We start from the raw sequence: 21,146 nt of genomic DNA, 5'->3' as shown, positions 1-21,146 counted from the left end.
AGAGCAGCACCCAACACCAGTCTCTGGAAACAGGCTGATGAAAGAGCCATTCACGTCATGGAAAGCATCAGAAAGGACACACACACACACACACACACACACACACACACACACACACACACACACACACACACACACACACACACACACACACACACACACACACACACACACACACACACACACACACACACACACACACACACACACACACACACACACACACAAGTTTGCAGCTGCTCACGTATTTGAATTTTTCCGGCGCACAAACACACAACAAAGATGGCACAAAAAAAACACAAAGGGCTTAAATGCTGCAATACAGACAGAAACACAGACGCACTGTGCAGTGTCACAAGCAGGCAATAATGGTTCACACGCACACACACATACACAGGAACTGTTTTCCTGCTGCTGCCTTGGGGAAATTAAAACTACATTATGGACCTCCAGAGGGTAGAGCGGTGGGAGAGGGAGAGAGGGATTGGAAAAGAGAGAGAAAGGAAGCAAGAGGGGAAGAGGGGGAGGGGGGGTGTGCAGTGTCCTGTTTATCTCAGATCTGGCCATCATAAAGAAAGTGAACAGTGATAATGTCTCCTCCTCCTCACTCCTCCGATGCAACACGGTTTACACGTTTGACTTCCGCACATTGCTCACACTCAACTTATAGATTGAGCGAGTTTAGCTAAGAAGTTAAGGTTCGATTCATTTAATTTGCTAATTTACTTCTCGTGCAGTGTTCGTTCTAAACCTGCTTGTTTGGAATGAGCTGTTTTCTTGGCCTGTGTTGATGCTGCTTGTAGTTTTCTTTCTGAAACTGTAAAAGTGACCTGCAGTAAATTATTCCCTGAGAAACTGCGGAAAATGAAAAACACTAAAACCCCCCCGATTCAGTTCCACGTCAATTTAATGACAGTTCTTGCCCTGAAGACTAAATGGACAATAGAACCAAAAGGACAGAGCTAAAGGACAGAGCTAAAGACACAAGCTTCATGACGAAGGTAATATTTGTAAAAACCCATTAACACAGGATCAAATGTCAATCTGACTTTGCACCTCTGCTCCCGAACACAAAAGCCTTCGGTGATGTCACCAGATGCTTAAAGTAGCACATCACTGTTGTGCCTGCATCGCACTCAACCACATCCATGCAGAACATGTAGGTTTGTTCCTCTGCTGCGAAGGATTCTGGGTCATGGCACTGGAGGAAATACCTCTCTGCTGACATTTCTCAAAACGGCAAATACTCCCAAGACAGTAAATGACAAGTGCACACACACATATATACACACACATACACACACAAGCGCACACTTACACACTGGAGTGCAGTGTTATATTTGTGAATTGGGGTGAAAATGCAATTCACATATTTTTACGTTTTTTTGAGTTTCGAGGGGATTTGAATTTAAAAGCAGCAGGAACGTTAAACCCGAGTTGATCTCCTCTGTACCGATGTGTTCTGTCATCTGATAGGTGGAGGCAACTTTCTGACCGGCCGGTCATGCCTGTGTGTCCCCCACACACCCATAAGCGTGCACACACAGACACACACACACACACACACACACGTCTTAAACTGTGAATAACAATAACGCAGTAGGTCTCGGTTTCTCGGTTTCAGCTTGGGGACCTGACAAACCTTTTCCATGATGACTCACTGGCTCTTTCAGTATGTGACTCTGTGTGTGTTGTCCAAGAGAAACAGTCCGTGTGTGTGTGTGTGTGTGTGTGTGTGTGTGTGTGTGTGTGTGTGTGTGTGTTGTCCACAGCAGACTGTCAGACAAGAATTGAGGAAAAGAAACCTCTAGAGAACGATGATTTCATTACAGACACAGACACACTGGCCTCTGAAGAGCTCTCCTGCCCAAGTCTCACCTCTTCAAGGTTTGTTCTCCGACACGAGACTCAACATACGATGAACAGACGACTCATGTAAACAGGGCAACTCCGCTGCTACCTGCCCTTCCCCTCGCTCCCCTTCTCATTCCCTCTCCCTATTCCTGGCAACTGCTCTCTTCTTCTTCTCCCTGCATACTGGGGGAGCGAGGGAGCAGGAGAGAAAACGAGGGAGGAAGATAACAAGTTGTTTTTCTGTCCCACTGAGGAGCAGCGGGGGCAGGGGGAAGGAGGAAGACGAGGGTGCGAGGGCACCTTCAGCCTTTCGAGGGCTCCTCTCTGGGGCAGTGAGGCCGCGGAGAGAAAAGGAGTAGGAGGAGAGTAAGAGGGGAGGATAGGTTGGCTCAGTCCTATTCCCTGCGTGTCGCCCTCCCACCTCCCTCCGCCTTCCCTCCTGCGGGTCTTTCCAAACTCAACACACATTTTTCCAGAGAAAACGAAAGAGAGACTAAGAGGGAGAGACAGAGGAGGGGTGCAAAGACTGTGAATTAAACAGCAGGTTGGGACGGTAACATTCTCCTTTCTCTCCCCGACAACACCTTCACCCAGAGAGAGATGGAAACCAGGTCTTTTTACTTTTAATTTCCTTTCTTCTTTCTCTCGCTGGCTACAGCAACACTTACACAATCTCTCTCGACGGTGTTTTAGCACCATCCATATACCAACTGTGCATTCAAGTGCTCCTCAGAAGGTCCTATTTCCAGAGTTGTGAATTTTGTTCCGACTTGATGTGTCGTTCCCGTGAATTTTCCAAGTCTGGGGCAATTTTTTTTGCAATAACTGCGACACCACATGAATGGAAAATAACACCTGAAAACGTGACCATTCACTTCCAGGAAGCAGATTGTCAACTCTGCAGTTTTGGGGGCTTAGAAAATACTAAGAATGAGGAATAAAAATGGGGAAAGGTAAAATGAGGGATTTCTTTTCTTGGGCCGACAAGATGGTGGGGAACTGAGTCACTTCCCAACATCTCCGTTTTTTGCCCGTTCATACTACAACGCAGCCCCGGAGCTTTCAAACTGAAAACTCAAAGTGATGAGTTTTAAAACTAAAACTTAGTAGCGAGGATGGAAGGGACGGAAGAAACGAAGCGGAGAGAGAGTGACATGCAGAGTGAAACTGAGATTTTTTTGGTGGAAAAAAGAAATAGACGAACGTGCAGCGAACGAGAGAAAAAGTGTTGCAGAGGATGCTGGGACAGGGAATTGGTGGTAAAATCCAAATTGGAAGAGAGGCTGAGTAAGGGAATATGAGACAGTATGTTTTTATCGGAGTGTGTGTGTGTGTGTGTGTGTGTGTGTGTGTGTGTGTGTGTGTGTGTGTGTGTGTGTGTGTGTCCTGGGACTCAAGCTTCCTGCAGGAACTGACACACACAGCAGTTCTAGTGCGCCACACAGGACCTCAGTCAGCACCCCCCTTAACACGCACACACACCTACCCACACACACACACATACACACACACAACACACAAGACCCGCACAGCAGCCCCTGGAGGAGCGTTAGCACAGGTTTAAAGGCGAGGGGGGGGGGGCAAGGATGGGAAGGTTCAGCACGTCATCGACACCCCAAGGGTCAAACTTTCCTGTACTTCTGTCCCTGTAGAGCTAAATGAGAGACGGGGCAGGAGAGGTAGAGAGCGAGAGGGAGAGAGATAACTGCATATTTACCACATTCAGCAGTATCCTATTTCCCTGCTGGGATCAAGTCAGAGGAAGTGTTTAAGTGTTCGCTGATAGGCTGCAAACACGAGCAGAGAAAACTAGCTACAGCTGACAAACACCTAAAGCAGTCAGACCATTTATTGGCCTGGTTCTGGAACTTTATCTCGACAAATGACAACAGTGAGTAAACGGTCAGCAGCGTTGTAGTGGCAGGGTGGAAATATGAACCCAGCTGATCACCCCTGAATCTTTGACTCATTCCACCAAATACTAAATCCAATAATAATGATGCTGCTGTATTTCCATTACTACTGATACTTTAAGTCATGGAGCAATAATGATAAGTCGATCAACAGAAACCGATTCGTTAACCAGTGAATCATTAAAGTGTTTTTGAAGCAAACACAGCAATTAAAAAATGCTTCTAGATTCTAAACTTATTTGTTTTCTTGCTCTTCTATGATAGTAAACGTAATACTTGTAATATTACTTTGGATTATATCTATCTGGTCACTGCAGCTGTAAAGAAATTTGTTTTTAATCCACCTGAGCAGATCAATATACTCCTCATCCTTCTGTCTGGACTCAAAATTTATATTATTTCTCATTTCATACACGGACCTCAGAGAGCAGCTGCTTTTTCTTTTTCAATAAAAGGCAAAAAGGCAGAGCCACGACAATTTCAATTTTCCGTCTCCGGCTGGAAACAGGAGTGAGCAGCAGACGGAGGAGGGGCGAGGACGGGGAGAGAAAGAAATGGAGAAGTTGGTTTGGTAGAAACCACAAAGAAAGAAAAACAAAAATCCAAGAAAAGAATAAAAAGAGAAGAAAAGCCCCGCTATCTCTCCGACTTCCTCCCCAGACATCAGCGGACCACAGACAGTAGTGAAAAAGCACACAAATCCCTCTCTTGTCCCCCCTTCCACCCATCTTTCCCTCTCCATTTCCCCTTTGTCATCTCTTTTTCCATTCACTGTGACTCCTGAGACCGGCTCCGTCTCTTTCCATATCTCCCTCTAATTCGTTCTCTCTCTTTTCAAGGCTCCTCTTATGATGTTCCCTGACTTTCACCGATCCCTTCATCCTCCTTCCTTCAACATTCACTTCATTTCTCCATCTTTGCTCTCTCTTCTTCTAGATATCCCCCCGAGCAGGACATTATGGACCATGTGGAATTGATATTACAAATTTTTGTGCGTTGTGTTTGTGTGTTAGGGAGACGCACAAACCTCGAGCCTCTGTTGTGGATCTGACAGCTGGCTGGAACTCTACTACTACAATATCTGTGTGTGTGTGTGTGTGTGTGTGTGTGTGTGTGTGTGTGTGTGTGTGTGTGTGTGTGTACTAACCTGTCTGGACAGTTGATTCATCCCAGGTGCCTCCACACTCTGAAGACTCCCCTTCTTCTACCGCTGAGGAGAGAGGAAGAGGGACAGAGAGAGAACGACAAATGAAAAACAGAGGTCTGGAATATATTGTACATTATCAAGCAAAGGAGTCACATTATTTTATACAGTCGATCAGATATGACAGACAAGACCAAGACCAAGGATCAGAGCCAAGACCAAAAAATGGGCTAAACTGAGAAAATCAATTGAGCAATTAAATGTAATCAACACCTTAATTGTTAGGCAGATACATGATGATGATTCAGGAAGTTGTAACAAGCTTTTCCACTCATCTTTAACATTTCATAGAAAAGTATTAATCCCTCATAAATGTACTTGTTAGTTGCAGAGCTAATATCTTCTTACAGAGGCAGAGTCGTCTACATTGTGAATCTGATACCATGGTTCTTTGTGGGCAGCACTAAATCTATATTTTTATTTCCCAAAACTTAATAACTCAAAAATAGACGATCTCTTTTTATAGTGGCAGCCATGGCTTTACAGAAATCACATTCATTCAATACACAGTGCTTTCCCTATCACACACTTCTGGCATCAATCTGGGGTTCGGTATCTTCACCAAGGACACTTTGGGGGACTGGAGAAGCCGGGGATCAAACCACCAACCTCCTGTACAGTGGACCACCCTCTCTACCTCCACATTCTGAAGTGTCCTTGGGCACCAAAATGATGTGTAATAGGTAAAGTGCTGTGTATAGAAGTGTTGTATGAACAGTGTGTGAATGTGACATGAGCTGTAAAGAGCTTCGAGTGGTCGATAAGACTGGAAAAGTCCATTTTACCATAATGAGTCTAATAGTTTCCATCATTTTAAAGCTCAGACATTCCCCACAAGACACAACCAGGATAACATAAAGTCATAAAGCATCTAAATCCATCTAAATGTAACATTCTTCATCAGTTCACTCCTAAAATAGGGCAGCAACAAACATGCAGGTAGTGACGACGACAATGTCCTGAGACCTCTCACACACAGAGTTGATCAGAGCTGGAATGTGACACTGACTTCCTGGGTATAACAGGAAGGAGGGAAGTACAGCTGGCACACAAACAGGAAATGTCTAGAGCCACCACACAATGGGGTTTCCTGTTCGCCCCCCCCCCCACCACCACCAACACACGATTCCTCACTTTTCCCTCACTGCACCTCCGTCTCGGATCATTTAAAAACCCCCTTGTTCTCATCCTGCTCTCTCCAGCGACCTCCACCCCTCGAACTCTCCACACCGCTGCTCATGTTCCTCGCTCCACATCCTCACCAGCTCCCTCCGGACCCCCTGCCCCGCCATCCTCACACTTGAGCTGCGACAAAAGCTCAAGTGAAAACAAGAAGTTATAAATCAGTGAACGCCACCTTTGAACAGAAAAACAAACCGTACGGGTGACGTCGGCTTGTGCTGTTGTGTCCCATCAGTCTGAACGTGTCGTTCATTCTGAGAGCGTTGTAAAGAGCGAGTTACTGCGGCCTTTCAAACCAGTTTGTCTAAAATCCCAGAAGATCCACAGATTCATAAAATACTCCAACCAGCCGGTCAGAGTAGTAAAAAAGTGACAGAACATAAACTGACCCTATATCTGGATGTGCCCAGCGAGTGCATGTACACACACAGAGGTGCTTTAAGGCAGAACAACCCCGTTAAACAGGAAAAAGAATCTGAGACACAATCAAAAACACATTTAAACCTTAATTTAACCTGTTTTTTGATTTGGATCTAGAAGCAGATCGAGGGCAGTTTCACCCCAACCTTGTTACCAAACCAAAATAACAGATGTGAAAGGTCGTCTCAGTCCAGATCAAAAGGAACCAGGGTTCGGTTTGTTATGATCTTACAGTGGCAATGAAATAACGACGTGAACCTGCTCGTTCGTTTTCTCCTTTCAAATTCAAAATCAATTTTTTTGCTATGCTATGCAAAAGGAGTTAGTGAGTGCAATCATCAACACGACGTCAAACACACGCCCGTCAACAACAGGACGTACATGTGTCAAACGACAACATTCCGATGTTAAAACCAAAACTAAACCAATCAAATGTAAATAATGAAACAAGGATATGAGCCTTGGTTCAGACTTTCAGGAGTGAAAACATGAGTTCATTTTAGTGCCAGACTGCAGCCGAAGAAACAGAATAAATGTAATAAGCAGCATCTTGCTGTGGATGTGAAGTGTTTTCATGAATGTCTACTGCAGAAATCTGCTATTCAGAATGACTGGAGAAACAAACCTGGATCAGGACTATACAGAAATATCAGGGGCTGGAGCTGCTCCGCTTCTGAGGGGCCCGATGTGGAGCACGGTGTGCTAATAACGGACTAATGGATCCCTGGACAAACAGCGAGCACAGACGTATGCACTCGAGACAGACACTCACACAGGATTTTGACTCCAAGGCTGAACAGAACCCAGCGTGGATAGAGACCTCCCACCATGAGTAGCAGGTCAGCCAAAGACAGCAGACAGAAAGAGACGAGAGAAGGTATGGGAAGAGAAAACAAGAAGGAAAACAAAGTGTTTCCTCTGAGCAAAATAATAAAAAGGGGTTTTCCACCGAAACACTTACAGCAGATGAAAACATAACTGAACTACGAGTTGGGTTGAAGGACTTTAAGACCTGGGCGATACCTGCACTACCTGAGACACATGGAATACAACAGTGTGTACAACTCTATGCAGCATTTATAAGTAAAGTAAGGGCGGAATAAGGAGTTCATGACAACCTGAGACCTGATACGGACAAAGATCGTAATCAGGCTACATCCACACAAGAGGGAGGCTTGGGCCACAATTTCCTGTTCGAACCTGACCGAGCCTGAGAGAAACTTAGCCAAACCCAACCTACACCCGAGAGGTATCCGTTTTTTTGGGGTCTAAGCCCGACCTGAGCCTGATGTTTTTGATGCACGTGCACCATAAAAAATTAGACTCATTGGGTCCCGACTCGTTCAGTTATCCACACTCCACTGATTCCACATTTTATCTCTAAAACACGTCAGGGCTGCGACATTGACGCCTGCCGTCCACACGACTAAGGAGTTTCTGAGAAGTTAAAACAAAAGAGGTTTGTAAATGTGCCCTGTTTCAGATTGAAAACTATGCCTGTCCATCCTGTGATGCAGTATGAACGGGGAGAGACGATCTGGTCCTGATTGGGTCTCATCAGTAACAAGTCGACTTCCAGCTGTGACTTCCAGTGACAGTTCCACCTCATCGTTAGTCCTGGAGAAGATGGGCCGACTTTTACTTTAACACCATTGCTGCTTCTCATCTTCGTTATAAAACCACGCAGCCGAAGTTTTCAGTTTCTGAAAAGCAATACCCCCCCGCTGTGTCCACACTCTGCTTGAACAGGGCTCCACTCATCTTGTTATGACAGCGACTCTCTGTACTTCTTCTTTGCCTGTTAAAACAATGTTGTTTGGGTATTTAAGACGAGTTTGGGATGTTAGAAAAGACCTAGATGTGCTCTGCAACTCTGCCACTAATAAAAGCCCATTTTCCTTGATGAGACTTTGGGGAATACAGCATGTTTCATTAACCAAGCACACGCGGCTTTATTTAGACTCCCAGAGTCCTCTCAGCCCCCTCAGAGACACACACACCGTTACTGTGAACCCTGCACGCACCGGGGGGTTGGGGGGGGGGAGTGGATGAGCCCGGCTGAGTGGGAAGGGTTGAGCATGCTTACACATACGGTACCGATACTGAGCAAAAGTAAGGATCATTCAAGCGTTAGTGTGTCTGCAGGTGTGTGTCTGCAGGTGTGTGTAAACCTGTAGGTAGTGTAAACCATTAGGGAAACTACTATAGAGAGAGACCTGCGTATGTGGACATTGGAATAAGTGGAGAAGGATTCGTGTCTGTGTGATTAAAATATACAACATTCAAGGTTTTTCCAATTAACGAGCTTTTCCACTTGTGTGCTGTTCCGCCTACAGTGCATCTCACCTCCCTTCACACTCAGGCCTCTGGTTACAGAAATGTGGCACAATAAGCCAATTAACAGCCCAGAACTTCACACATGCACCGACGAAATATACAGTTCGTTTAAGCACAGATAGCATCGAGTCTAAGGCCACTCCACTTTCAACCACGTATGCTAACTAAACATTCTTCATGTCTGTTGTTGGTGCTCAGATAATTGATTATTTCTAATTAGCTCCTCTTGCACTTGGTCCTTTTACGTGACCCTAGCTTAAGACTCCATGTTTTTATCTGTGTTGCCTCAAGAGAGCCGATACAGACTCAGTTTTATTTACATTGCTATAATTTACCAGTTCTTCTATTTGATGCAACCTCACCAGTCTCATCTCATCCAAGGGAAACTACGAACAACTGAACAATCTGCCAACAAGTTTTATCAGCGACCTCCACCATCGTTTTCACTGTTATTTGGGGAAATTGCCCAAAGAATTTACAAAAGCAAACATTATTTAAATCTAACCAACCTAACACCGACCATAACATTATCCTTACCATACCTTAGCCTAAACGTAACCTTAACCATAACCTAACCTTAACCTAGATCTAACCTTAAACTAATGTTAAACATGTCTTTAATTCAAAGTTTAACCATAAGAGAGTCTAATCTGAATGTACTGTGTCAATAGATTTAGGTCCCCACAACATGAGCGATACCTAAACCGACAACACACACAGGCAGAGGCAGCGTACCGGTAGACAAGCCAATAATCACTGAGACTTCAGAGACCTATAGAGATCACACAATCTGCCTCAACAGCGTCACAAACACATTGCACAAATTCATCACAAACAAAAATCCTGTGCATAGTGTGTGTGTGTGTGTGCAACACAAAGCAAACAAGATGCTACAGGGAATCCTTGGAGCATCTATACACACACACACACACACACACGACAATTAAGCCTGGCTTTTGTTGTTGCTTACGTTAACCCCTGAGACACCTTGCTCTGTCAAATGTGTGTTTTTTAGAAGTGTGTTTCAGCAAATGCAGTCATTGTTGATGAGAACAGCGAAGAGGTGACTTCCCTGGAAGTAAACTGCAGTATGTGCTTTGCCGAGTCCCACTCACGCAGCCTCACAGCATGTGTACATAGAGACTATATTTATTATGTGGCAGTCTGAGTAATTTCTGCAGATTACTGTAGGAAGCGTGTAGATGGCAGCAGGAGCAACAACACAGGCCGAAGAAACTGTTTTGTCATCACATTTGGAGGAATCACAAGTGTGTGTGTGTGTGTGTGTGTGTGTGTGAGAGAGAGACAGAGCATGAAAGCAGCAGGAGGGGGAGCGGATGCAGATATTAAAGAATAAAATATTTCCTTTCCTGATTTATCAGCTGACATATGTATTTTTTTATTTGGAAATTATTCTTAAGATGTCGTTATGACAAAGAAAGGTACCTGAAGCTCGATATTTTAAAGTTTGACCATCAACTTTATTTTAAATAATTGTAAAAATAAATCACAAATAAATCCAAATATAAGGAACTTGAATTAAGAAAATAAACACATATCTTCATAAATTGTAAACAGATTAAAAGTTTTCATATTGGTGCATATGGACAAACATTAAGGCAGAGATCAATATGTCTGAAAGGTTCATATCGGTCAGGCTCTGCTGCAGAATACACAGTCCTGATAAATACTCAGACAGACACGTCCAACACTGACATGAGTTCCATCTGCTGCTTTTAATTTTAGCAATACACTGGAAATATCTATACACGAGTTCAAGAGAGAGGAACATTGATGACGTTTTACAACACAGCACCTGAATCTAGAAATCAAAATGTATGAAGGGAACGTATTTGTAAGTGTAAGTAGCATCTTTAATGTAAAATATGATGAATAAATATATGACAACAGGAAACTACACACAAACATTGTGAGCGGAAACGAGGGTGTAACCAGTTTCTATTACGGTTTCTTGGCGCTGAAGGATTCAAAACCCTTGAAAAAAGTTTGTCGTACGAAAATAAACCGCTCACAATGGGAAAAGCAGGTTAACGTACACTGGAGCTGTCAGCGAGCGCCACAACACATGACAGTGATGTACGGCCGTTTTGTTCCAATTTTAGATTTACGTTACATCGAGGGAGACGAGCCGCTAAGTGGAACAGAGAAGGAGACCTGAAGTTATGCCTCCGCGTGATGATGATGATGATGAGGATGATGATGATAAACAAATATTTACACACATGTTGTCAACATTATCCACGTGCACACTCACACATCCTTTTCCTCATCTAATTCTCCCTTGCTCTCTCCCTGAATAACATTTCTTTTCTATCCTCCCTTGTTCTTTATTCATCTCCCACCATATTTCTTCACTCCTGTATCCCCCCCCCTGTGTCTAAAAGTCATCCTCTCCTGACCACTCATCCCCTTCCATGCTTTGTTCTAACATCCATCTTCCTCAGTCACCCATTGTCAATTCCTTTTCCATCCCTCTGTGTACTCTTCCTCCGTGTGTCCTCTCCTCCACTCCTCCACCACATTCCCATTCGCTTCCCTTCCACCCTCTTCTGTCCCATGGAGGCAGTTACGGCCTCAAAAAAGAAAAAAGCCCTTTGTCTCCTTTTCCTCGGAAACAACACATGCATGCACGCACAGTATCAGGGCCATTTATTCCCGAGGCAGCCCAAGGCTCGGGTGTTCCCAGATCTCCTTGACGAACGGGTCACTGTGGCCAATCGTGCAGCCCTGAGAGGCGGGATGTGGGTCAGCGTGGCCAATGATAGACTGGCTCTTCTCCCCCGAGCGGGAGGCTGATTGACAACTGGTGCTGGACAGAAGTCAAGAGGGTAATTGTCATCCGACTCCCTCTCTCTCTTTTTCCTCTTTCGCTCTCTTCATCCGTCTGTCTCGCCTACTCATCCTAGACACTCCTTTTTCTTCTTCCTCCTCCCCCCCCCCCTTACTTCCCCACTTCAACCCACTTCCCAGCCGCCACCAGCCCCTCCCCAACCCGCTTTTCTTCCTATAGCTCCGGAGGGATTCTCTCATTGGCTGCCCTTCACGTCCCTCAGGAACGACTTTGTGACGCCACTGGCCGAGGGCTGATGCCAATCTCCATCCCCAGCCCACCCCCCGGGACCCCCACCAACTTCAATGGCCTGTGTCACACACACACACACACACATATACATGCAAACACTTCCAGCCAGGGGACGGGGACAGAAGCTGATTAACCAAATACTTTTATCAGCAGTAAAACCGCTCTCTCTGCCTGCGTGCATTCTGAACAAAACAGCCTTAAAACACATAGACACGCACGCGGACACACATCCCGAGCACTGAACCACTGGCCAGAAACACCAGGCTAGTCTGGGGTTTGGGACAGCGTGAGTGTGTGTGTGCATTCATGCTTTTGTTTGTGAGAGTGTGTGTAAAGGGACAGAGGTAGCAGAGGGCTTAGATGGATGGCAGAGAGAAAGAACAACAACCAAACAAGCCTGGCGGACAAGCTCCATCGCCCTCTCTATCTTTCGCTCTCTGCTGTCCCTCTCTTCCACTCTTTCCCTCACATCGGTTTCCCGTTTTTCCTCCCTCTCCTCTGATCCACAATGTTTCTACTATCTGATTTTGCTCTCAGGGTCAGTGGGATGGTTGGACCGGGGCCTTTCTGTGTGGAGTTTGCATGTCCCCCCCTGTGCTTTCTGCATCCCAGCGTCCTCCCACAGTCCAAAGACATCGAGCGTCAGGTTAAACGTAGACTCTCAATGTGAGTGTAAATAAATCTTTGTCTTTATACGTCGGCCCTGTGATACATTGGCAACCTTTCCAGCCTCTCACCCAATGTTGGCTGTGATTGGCTGCAGCCAAGTACCTCAATCCCAACAACCCCCACCTTCTCTTTGGTTACCCCTGCCAATGAGGTTGTGTTTTCACCCGTGTCTGTATGTTGATTTAGTTTTTCTGCAGGATTACGCAAACACTACTGACCTGATGTCCACCTGACTTGGTGGAGGGATGGAGCCTGGGCCCGGGGAAGTTGCAGGAAATTTAGTTTCACTTTCTAGACAAACTTGGCGAGAGGTATGCGCTCTACTGAGTGCCCTTCTACTTACCTCCACCAAGGAGGTTATGCTTCCATCAGCGTTCGTTTGTCTGTTTGTGCGATTGTTGGCAAGATCACGCAAAAAACTACTAAACTATAGGATGTGTTACGAGTCAGGGACGAACTCATTACGTTTTGGAGTAGATCCGTATCAAGAGGCGGATTCCGGGGAAACCTTTTTTGACATTTTGACCAATTTCCCATTCAGAGAATATTTCATGGATCTAGATGAAGAAAATCTGTCATAATTAGAGGACTGATATTATCACTATTTAGTCATTGGCCTTGGCGGAGGTATACACTCTTCTGAATGCTATACAACCTCAGCACATCCTTCAACATAACCTAAAAAGGTTCACTTGTTTTATCTTTTTTTAAACACAGTTGTTGTCCCTGTTCGGGAGGTGAGTGTCTCCACACTCACACACACACACACACACACACACACACACATACACACACACACACAACACACACACACACACACACACACACACACGCAAGAACTCATTTTCGCACATAGACACACAGGGGCGAGCGTGGAGTTGATGTTCAGGGCCAGACAACACAGCTTGAGATTAAAGAGCCGCTCTGATCTGACATTTGTTTTTATGTCTGTCAGAGAGAGTGTGGCGGGAAGAGGAATCGATAGCAGGGGAGACAGGGAGAGGGAAGAAGAATATGGGAATAAAAACAAGTAGCAAAACAAGGAAAAAGGCCGGGGGGGGGGGTTAGAGAAGGAGAGGAAGGTGAGAGAGTGTTGAGGATGAAAGAAGCTGCGAGGAAGGACGAGAGGTGAAGGAGGGCAGAGAGGAGGAAGATAAGGAGTAGGACGGAGAGAGAGGAAGAGGAGGAGAGGGAACGCATTCCTCAGGAGTACCTCGACTCTGGGGAGGGAGCCAGAAATAACTGAACTAGAAGTCCCCCCCACATCTCAGTGACAAGACTGAGCTTCGGTATGACGACTGACTCAAATGTTGTCAATGAGACAAATTATGAAATATAGCAGTTATAGAACATGCGTATTCTCTCTCTCTCTCTCACACACACACACACACACACACACACACACACACACACACACACACACACACACACACACACACATTACCGTACATGAACAACAAAAGCAGTACAGGCTGGAGGGTGGTGGGGGGGTGGAGGAGGGGAGGCGGGGAGAGGAGGGGAGGGATGCATAATTGCCTTCTCTTGTTGTACAGGCTCGGGAGTGCTTTTTGACTGAAGACACCAATTTCACGCTAAGGCATTATTTAGCTTGATACAAACTTGATTAGGCTTTACAGGAAGAGAGGGAGGGAGAGAGAGAGACGGAGAGGAAGAGGGAAATAAACAGCTTTGTGTCACACCGTATCGCTGGCGGACAGATTAACTCGCTCGTCACTCCGCTTCTGGGAGTAACAAGAAAAATATACACAGGGCGCGTGTGTGCTGGGAGCGTGGCTGGCTGTTTGTTTGTTTGAGTGGATGTATAATCGAGCATCGTAAACGACCGACAAAAGGCACTTTCCGGGTTTTTGTCTTGACACTTTATCAAAATTGTGGTTAAAATCTTGATTAGTTTTGCTTTGGTGCAATTCTTTTTCGAACTGCAAAATTCTAATGGTTCCCCCACTGCTTCCTGATGAAATGTTCAATAAGTTAATGTTGCCTGGCAACAGATACAATCCTAGCCAGTCAGCAGAGTTTTTGCTAATATTGCTTAGCAACAGATTTTCATCCCAAGGAAGAAAAATCAATCAACTTGTGCTTGAGACGTGGGACTGACTCAGTGATAAGATATTAGTTCAGAATTATCAATATCTAGAATCTCTACTGACGACAGGAGAGTCTATAACATCTTCATTTGTACTCGTTCAAAGTGTCGCGGGTCATTAAAGATTAAGGCTGCAGGTATTGTGCATTTTAAGATACAGAGTCACGTGATTTAAAGTAAACCTGCTGCATCAGAATAATGTCAATTAACAAGGAACGTATTTGAGGAGGAGGAGAGAGGAGGAAGAGGAGAGGAAGAGGAAGAGGAGAAAACTGGTTGTGCAACTCCCCAGACTGCTTATCAACTCTAAAGCAGACAGTACTTCTGCATTTTTAAAATTGGCTTGCACTGACCAACACTCTCTCACACACACACACACACACCTTCTCACCAATCTCACTGTGCAATCTCTTATTCTCTTTCCGCTCTGCTATAGTTCCCCTCCAACACCGTCTCCCTTCCTCATTCTGTCTTGATATGGACATAAAGCTTTTATTAGGGACCAGAAATTCCAGAGGAGACACCAGCTCATCCTCTTCTGCCGTCGTTTCAGCTCAGTACAATTAGAGCCTTTTCTGAAATGTGCTCTTCTAACCAAACAGCAGGTCCGTCCTAAACTTCCTCATCCTGGGAAAGACAGCACGACGTGAATATTTTTAACTCATAAAATATAGCAAACACTTTGCCTCGACAACATCCGCCAGGAAACACTGTGGATGATTCAGTTTATTCTCATCTATTTTTGCTTTTCACTTCTGAATTACCTGGTGAACACTGTGACACGCTGTGCACAGAAAGAAACACTCAAAATATATTTTGAAGTAACAAAAAACAGATTAAAATTCAATTTTCTTTCACGTTTCCATTCTTCCCTCTTCGGTATGCAGTCCCTCGATCGCCCGCCTGCTCCCTCACTCACTTTCCCCTGCTCGCTCTTGCTCCATTGTATGTCTCCCAGCAGGTCGGCCTTGCCTTTTGACTGGGAGGTGAATGGAAAGGAGTTGGAAAAACCAACTGAAGACTCCAGCACTAAAAATAACCATTGGTAAGACTATAGTGGGGGTGCACTACAAAGACCCAGCAGAGTGTCCAATAAAAGAGGAACAGAACACAAGCAGCTTGTTCTGTTGAAGACTCCACGCTCTGAGGACAATGCACATTAGTCTGGGTCCGCGGTGTGTGTGCATGTGAGTGTGTGAGTCTGTGTGAGTGTGTGTGTGCAAATGCGTACGTGTGCATGCAAGCACAACAGGCAAAAGGCAAGCTGAAAAAAAAAAAATGAATGAATGAATAAATGAATAAATCAGCACAAAAGTGAGAAAAACTGTTTTGGGACCTGGACGGTTTGTGAAACACAGACATGGCAACGTTTACGAGACACATTACAACCGATGTGCAACCACATTTGTATAATGATGAGATGAAGCACGCACGCGTTCTGAAGAAGGAGCGCTCCTTTAAAAAATATATTCATGCATTAATCCTAATTAAGCAAACTAAATAAAGCCACTATCTGACAAGTGTATAGAACTATATATAGAACATGAATAGACGCATGACCTTTGACCTGGTTGAACTTTCAGGTTATGCAAGGTCAGAATCAGTCAGAATAAACCTCGATCATTTCTTCATGCAGAGATTTTCCATTTCCTAAAAGTCAACAGCCGTGTGTGTGTGTGTGTGTGTGTGTGTGTGTGTGTGTGTGTGTGTGTGTGTGTGTGTGCGTGTGTGTCTGCGTCAGAGTGGGAGGGAGGGAGGGCGGCCCGATAAATATATTATGCATCAGCCAGGTGTGCAGAGGGGCACAGCTAATTGCCCCCACCACTAATGTTTAATGTACAGAATAGGACGGAGCAGGGAGGGGTGGGGGGTGGGGGTTATTAGAGGGAGGGGGGTAGGGCGGAGGAAGTAGAGGGGGAGGAAGGTGTGAAAGGGAAGGGGAGAAAAAGCAGGATGCTGCAGGAGAGGAAGAGGAGGAAGGAGGAAGACACGAAGTGCAATTATGATCAAAATAGTGAGCTTGTATAGTTCCCCCTAATAATTCTACATTATTTATCATAACTGTGAATATCTACTGGCGATGTGCACATATCAGGGTCACGTCAGTGAAATCATGGCATCGCCAACATTTTTCCAGCAGCAACACCCGGTGTGGTTTGAAGCAAAATGGCTTTTTAAACGTATAAATATTTAAATAATAATAAATTAAACCATAATTACTTCATAATAATAATAATAAATAATGCAACTAATTTATTCCACATCTTATTGTTTTAAATTCCACTGCTCATCACACTGAGGTCTAGCAGCAGTATTGTTCTTTCAAAGACGTCGTTCTGCAGCTTTAGCAACTTGCGATGATACATTTGGACCAAAAAAAAAAAACGGATCTTCATTATTAAATTAGTTGGATATTCAATAAGCTTCGAGAGACGCCACAGGACAGAGAAGAGGACTTAATTAAACACTCTGATCGAGACAGACAAACACACCGCGGGCAAATAATCCATGTTGACCGAAGGAACACGTATAATCTCTATAAGTAAGAGACTGAGAGAGGCTGCACACATCAATGTGCACACGCGGCCTTCGAGGAAACTTAGAAGGCCCCGAGTCCTCTGAGAATATCCAGTGGGGGGGAGTGGGGGGGACGTGTGTGTGTGTGTGTGTGTGTGTGTGTGTGTGTGTGTGTGTGTGTGTGTGTGTGTGTGTGTGTGTGTGTGTGTGTGTGTGTGTGTGCATATATAGTCATACCAGCATCATCTTTCTCTTCTTAAATGCAGAGGTTATGGCCATGCACAGAGCTCAGCTACACCAGACGCCTGTTTGTGTGAGTGTGAGAGTGTGTGTGTCTGTGTGTGTGTCTCCAGAGGGGCCGGGTGTGTGTTAGGGTCCAGTGAGTTTGCAGCTGATAAACAAGGCTAGCTAAGCCGCTACAATGGCAGAGTCCTGGCCCATGATGCCCCTGTTCTCACACACTCTCACACACATGCACACATGCACAAGCACAACAGGCAGGCCGCTGATAAGGAGTTGTCGCTGGCATACACACACACCTCACTGAGGGACTTCACCCTTTCTGGGCACCCCCCCCCACACACACACACACACTAACGCATGCATGCTCACACAACACGACAATAAAAACCATAACCAAGCCGACCAGATGATTTGACCTTTTCCTATTATTTCAGACCAAACCAGTTCCTCACCGCTGAAGGACGGCTCTTGATCTGGATTCATCAAGTCAACACCATTAGCTGCTGCTTGTTGTCGTCCCACAGTGTTTCATTAACTTCACCGAGGCTGTCGGGGATCAAAAAGATCTGCTCACTGCCAGGTGCCCGAGTGACGGAGTGCGCTGAATAACCAGTATTTCACTCGGATGCATACAGTGCAGCTGTCGGCTCTATGGTGGAGTTCACAGCTGTAGTCGCTGGTGGTGTTTTATGAGACAACATCATTCATTCTTCCACCTGATACGCATCCTACTTCGAGTAAACAACATTATTACAACAACCCTGAAATCTAAAAAGCCAAAATAACAAGATAAACACAACTCAGCAGTTATAGATTGAATCCACGTCTCTCTGACGCAGTGTGAACATTAATCCATTTTTCAACAGGATTACACAAAACAAGTTTCCACCAATCTTATGCAGTGATTTCTAGTGTTTTTCGATTTTTTTTCTGATTTATCAGGGAGTAATTCAAGGGGACTGCTGGGCTGTGGCAGAGGCGGTCGTTTCTACATTTCTGGTCAAATTGTGAACATGAGAATGTTTTTTCTCGTGAAAGACCTGAAATACCTTTTCCAAGAATTCTCCTCCTGTCAATGGGCCCTTTTTCACACAGCAGACATGTGACCTGCCAGAGCGGGAGAAGCCCAGGTGGTACTAATACTAATACTGTCTGACTTCGTGTCCCAGAATAAACCGGCACATAACACAGACGTTTTCACACCTGAGAGTCTGGACCACGCTCCAAACCGAGGCTCGTGTTTTTCTTACAGTGTTTATAACTTCCTCTGGTTAGTCTTGGTTTCACATTCTGGGAGAGGACTCCAGACGTTTGTATGACATAAGTACGTCTTGTCAACATCATGGGCTGTATATGGGACATTGAATGGAGAAGCTTAATAAACTGGTTTACTTAATTGATTATGTTGCCACTGTAATATCATTATACACTGTTCAGACATGTTGGTACATTGCTGTGGACTCTGCACCTTTCACTCGTTGTTTTAGTTCTGACTGAACTGAAAACTACAGTCCAGTATGTACAGTTGTTAAAGTGCCCTGAAAAGAATTCAGTGGTAATTAATCATATTACTTTCACCAGTGCGTTTCTTCTAGGTCTTCAGAGGAAGAGGCCTGGTTACACTCGCCTCTGTGAGCCTTCAATTGTGCAGTAATTTGGTTCTAATTGAGAGCAGATCAACATGACTCCAGTTAAATTCGATGCATGGTACTGCTGGGCTCCACCAATCACCAATTACATTAGCTTGTTTTGTCCTGTTTAGAAGAAAAAAAACACACAACCACCAAAAACTCAAATCCACCCCCTGCTGTGAAGTCAATGGAATTTCTAACAAAGCTTTTAGAAAGCCATTTAATGGTTCAGCAAGCCTTAATGCAAAGCCGATACAAGCTTTTATGAAGGAGTTACTCAATGCAGCTGTGCGCACGCTGATTGTGCCATTGCTCACACTAGTTGTAGCGGCGCGGAGAAAACAAGATAAGCTGTCAACCTTTGGTTTTTAAACGAAAAGCCGAGGAGACGTTCGCCGCGGCCTGAGAGCGCTGGTGCACTCAGATGTACCTGCGAGAACACATATTGTCGTCTTTCGAGTAATCCAAGCCACATGTGCAGTGTCTCCGAGTTTTATAGGAGCCAGTCGCCCTATGAAAGTCTCTGCGCTCTGCCAAAGGGTGACATTAAAACTGATCTAATTGTAAAGCCAGATGGTGAGAGAGAGAGAGGGAGAGGGAGGCTGAGAGAGAGAGAAAAACAGACTGAAGAGTGAGAACGGAGGAAGAGAAATGGGAGATTAACTGTACTATGCACACACCAAACACAATTCTCGTTCTGCTGCTGGTCAGGTATTAGGATTCCTCAGCTCTAATATAAACAACAATGACAGGTGCACACAGGACCAGCGATTGGTTTATTTTACTCTGCCTTTGCAGGAGAAGCATAAATAGATTCAGGAAACCATAAAACCCAGCTTGTAACCTGACGGCATTTCCCAGCACAATTAATTTTTACCCACATTCGGGCGGGTTGGCAGTTGTTAATTTCAAGTCTTGAGCGGTTAATTGACAATAACTTTAACTCCAGGCAATGAATAATTACTATCCCAGAGTCTCTTATTAGATTTAAATCACATACTTACATGAAATATCGTGTCGACCGAATCACTGTCAGAAAGTAAGATGGTGCAGCTGAAATGAATCTGCAGCTATTTGGCTTAAATCAAATTCATTTGTTTTTTTTTTCTTCCATAAAAGTAAATTGAATATCTCTGGTTTTTAAAACTGTTCGTCAAACAAACATAAGATGGGAAACTAAGCTTTGATTTTCCTGACTCCGGATGTTTTATAGATCAAACGATGAATCAATAAGCAGATTAACTGGTAATGAAAATAGTCTCGTTGTAGCTCTAGTGGGAAATATTACATTTTCTGTCCCAGCAGCTTTTCAACAAAAACAAAATTAATAAAAACTAAAAGTAAAATTAAGACAGTACAGTAAGTTTTTATAGTTTATATACGGGAACTTTGTTTTCCTTAAATAATGCTAATTGTTCTTTTTGTTCTTCGTTATTTACAATGTTCCTTTGAGAAAAGACGAGTCTCATAAATCTTAGATTTCTACAAAACTCTAACAATAAAATTATTATATTATTTAATAATAAAATACAGGGTAAAAATTAACTAAATACTTGTTTCAATCACAAAATATCATATAAATGGATATGAGCCTTACACAGACCTATCAGTTCATATGTGCCAATATGAAATCTTTTATTTTACAGAAGAAACAAAAATGCACATAGAAATAAATGTTCAGGCTCCACGGCTGCATTTGTGTTTTATCTATATCATTTATAATGATAGGATCAAAGGATTTATGGTTAAACTGTAAAATATCAAGCCTCATTTACAACTCTTAGTCATAAAGGATGGATTATGGCATTTTAAGAATCACTGATAACGTTTCTATATGTATCAGCCAATATCTCTATCGGAAAGGTTTTACTCCTTAATACCAACACATGAGCATTTCACTGCACCTGTGACTGTGACTGGTTTGTCTACGGCTGTAAGATCCAATAAATCAGTTGATATAAGCTGG

General features: G+C 44.3%; 1 protein-coding gene across 2 annotated transcripts in view; it reads right to left on the bottom strand.

Annotated features, from left to right (window-relative positions):
* Positions 1-21,146, bottom strand: part of znf423 (zinc finger protein 423) — a 137,044-nt gene that overhangs the window by 110,301 nt on the left and 5,597 nt on the right. For both annotated transcript variants that reach the window (XM_035157464.2, XM_035157465.2), the window contains exon 2: positions 4,915-4,977. In XM_035157464.2, the coding sequence (XP_035013355.2) occupies positions 4,915-4,977 (63 nt within the window). The remainder of the gene's footprint in view (positions 1-4,914; positions 4,978-21,146) is intronic.

Source organism: Hippoglossus stenolepis, chromosome 5 (genome assembly GCF_022539355.2).
Source record: "Hippoglossus stenolepis isolate QCI-W04-F060 chromosome 5, HSTE1.2, whole genome shotgun sequence".
NCBI classification, from domain to species: Eukaryota; Metazoa; Chordata; class Actinopteri; order Pleuronectiformes; family Pleuronectidae; genus Hippoglossus; species Hippoglossus stenolepis.
This window is presented reverse-complemented; position numbering and strand designations above follow the sequence as displayed.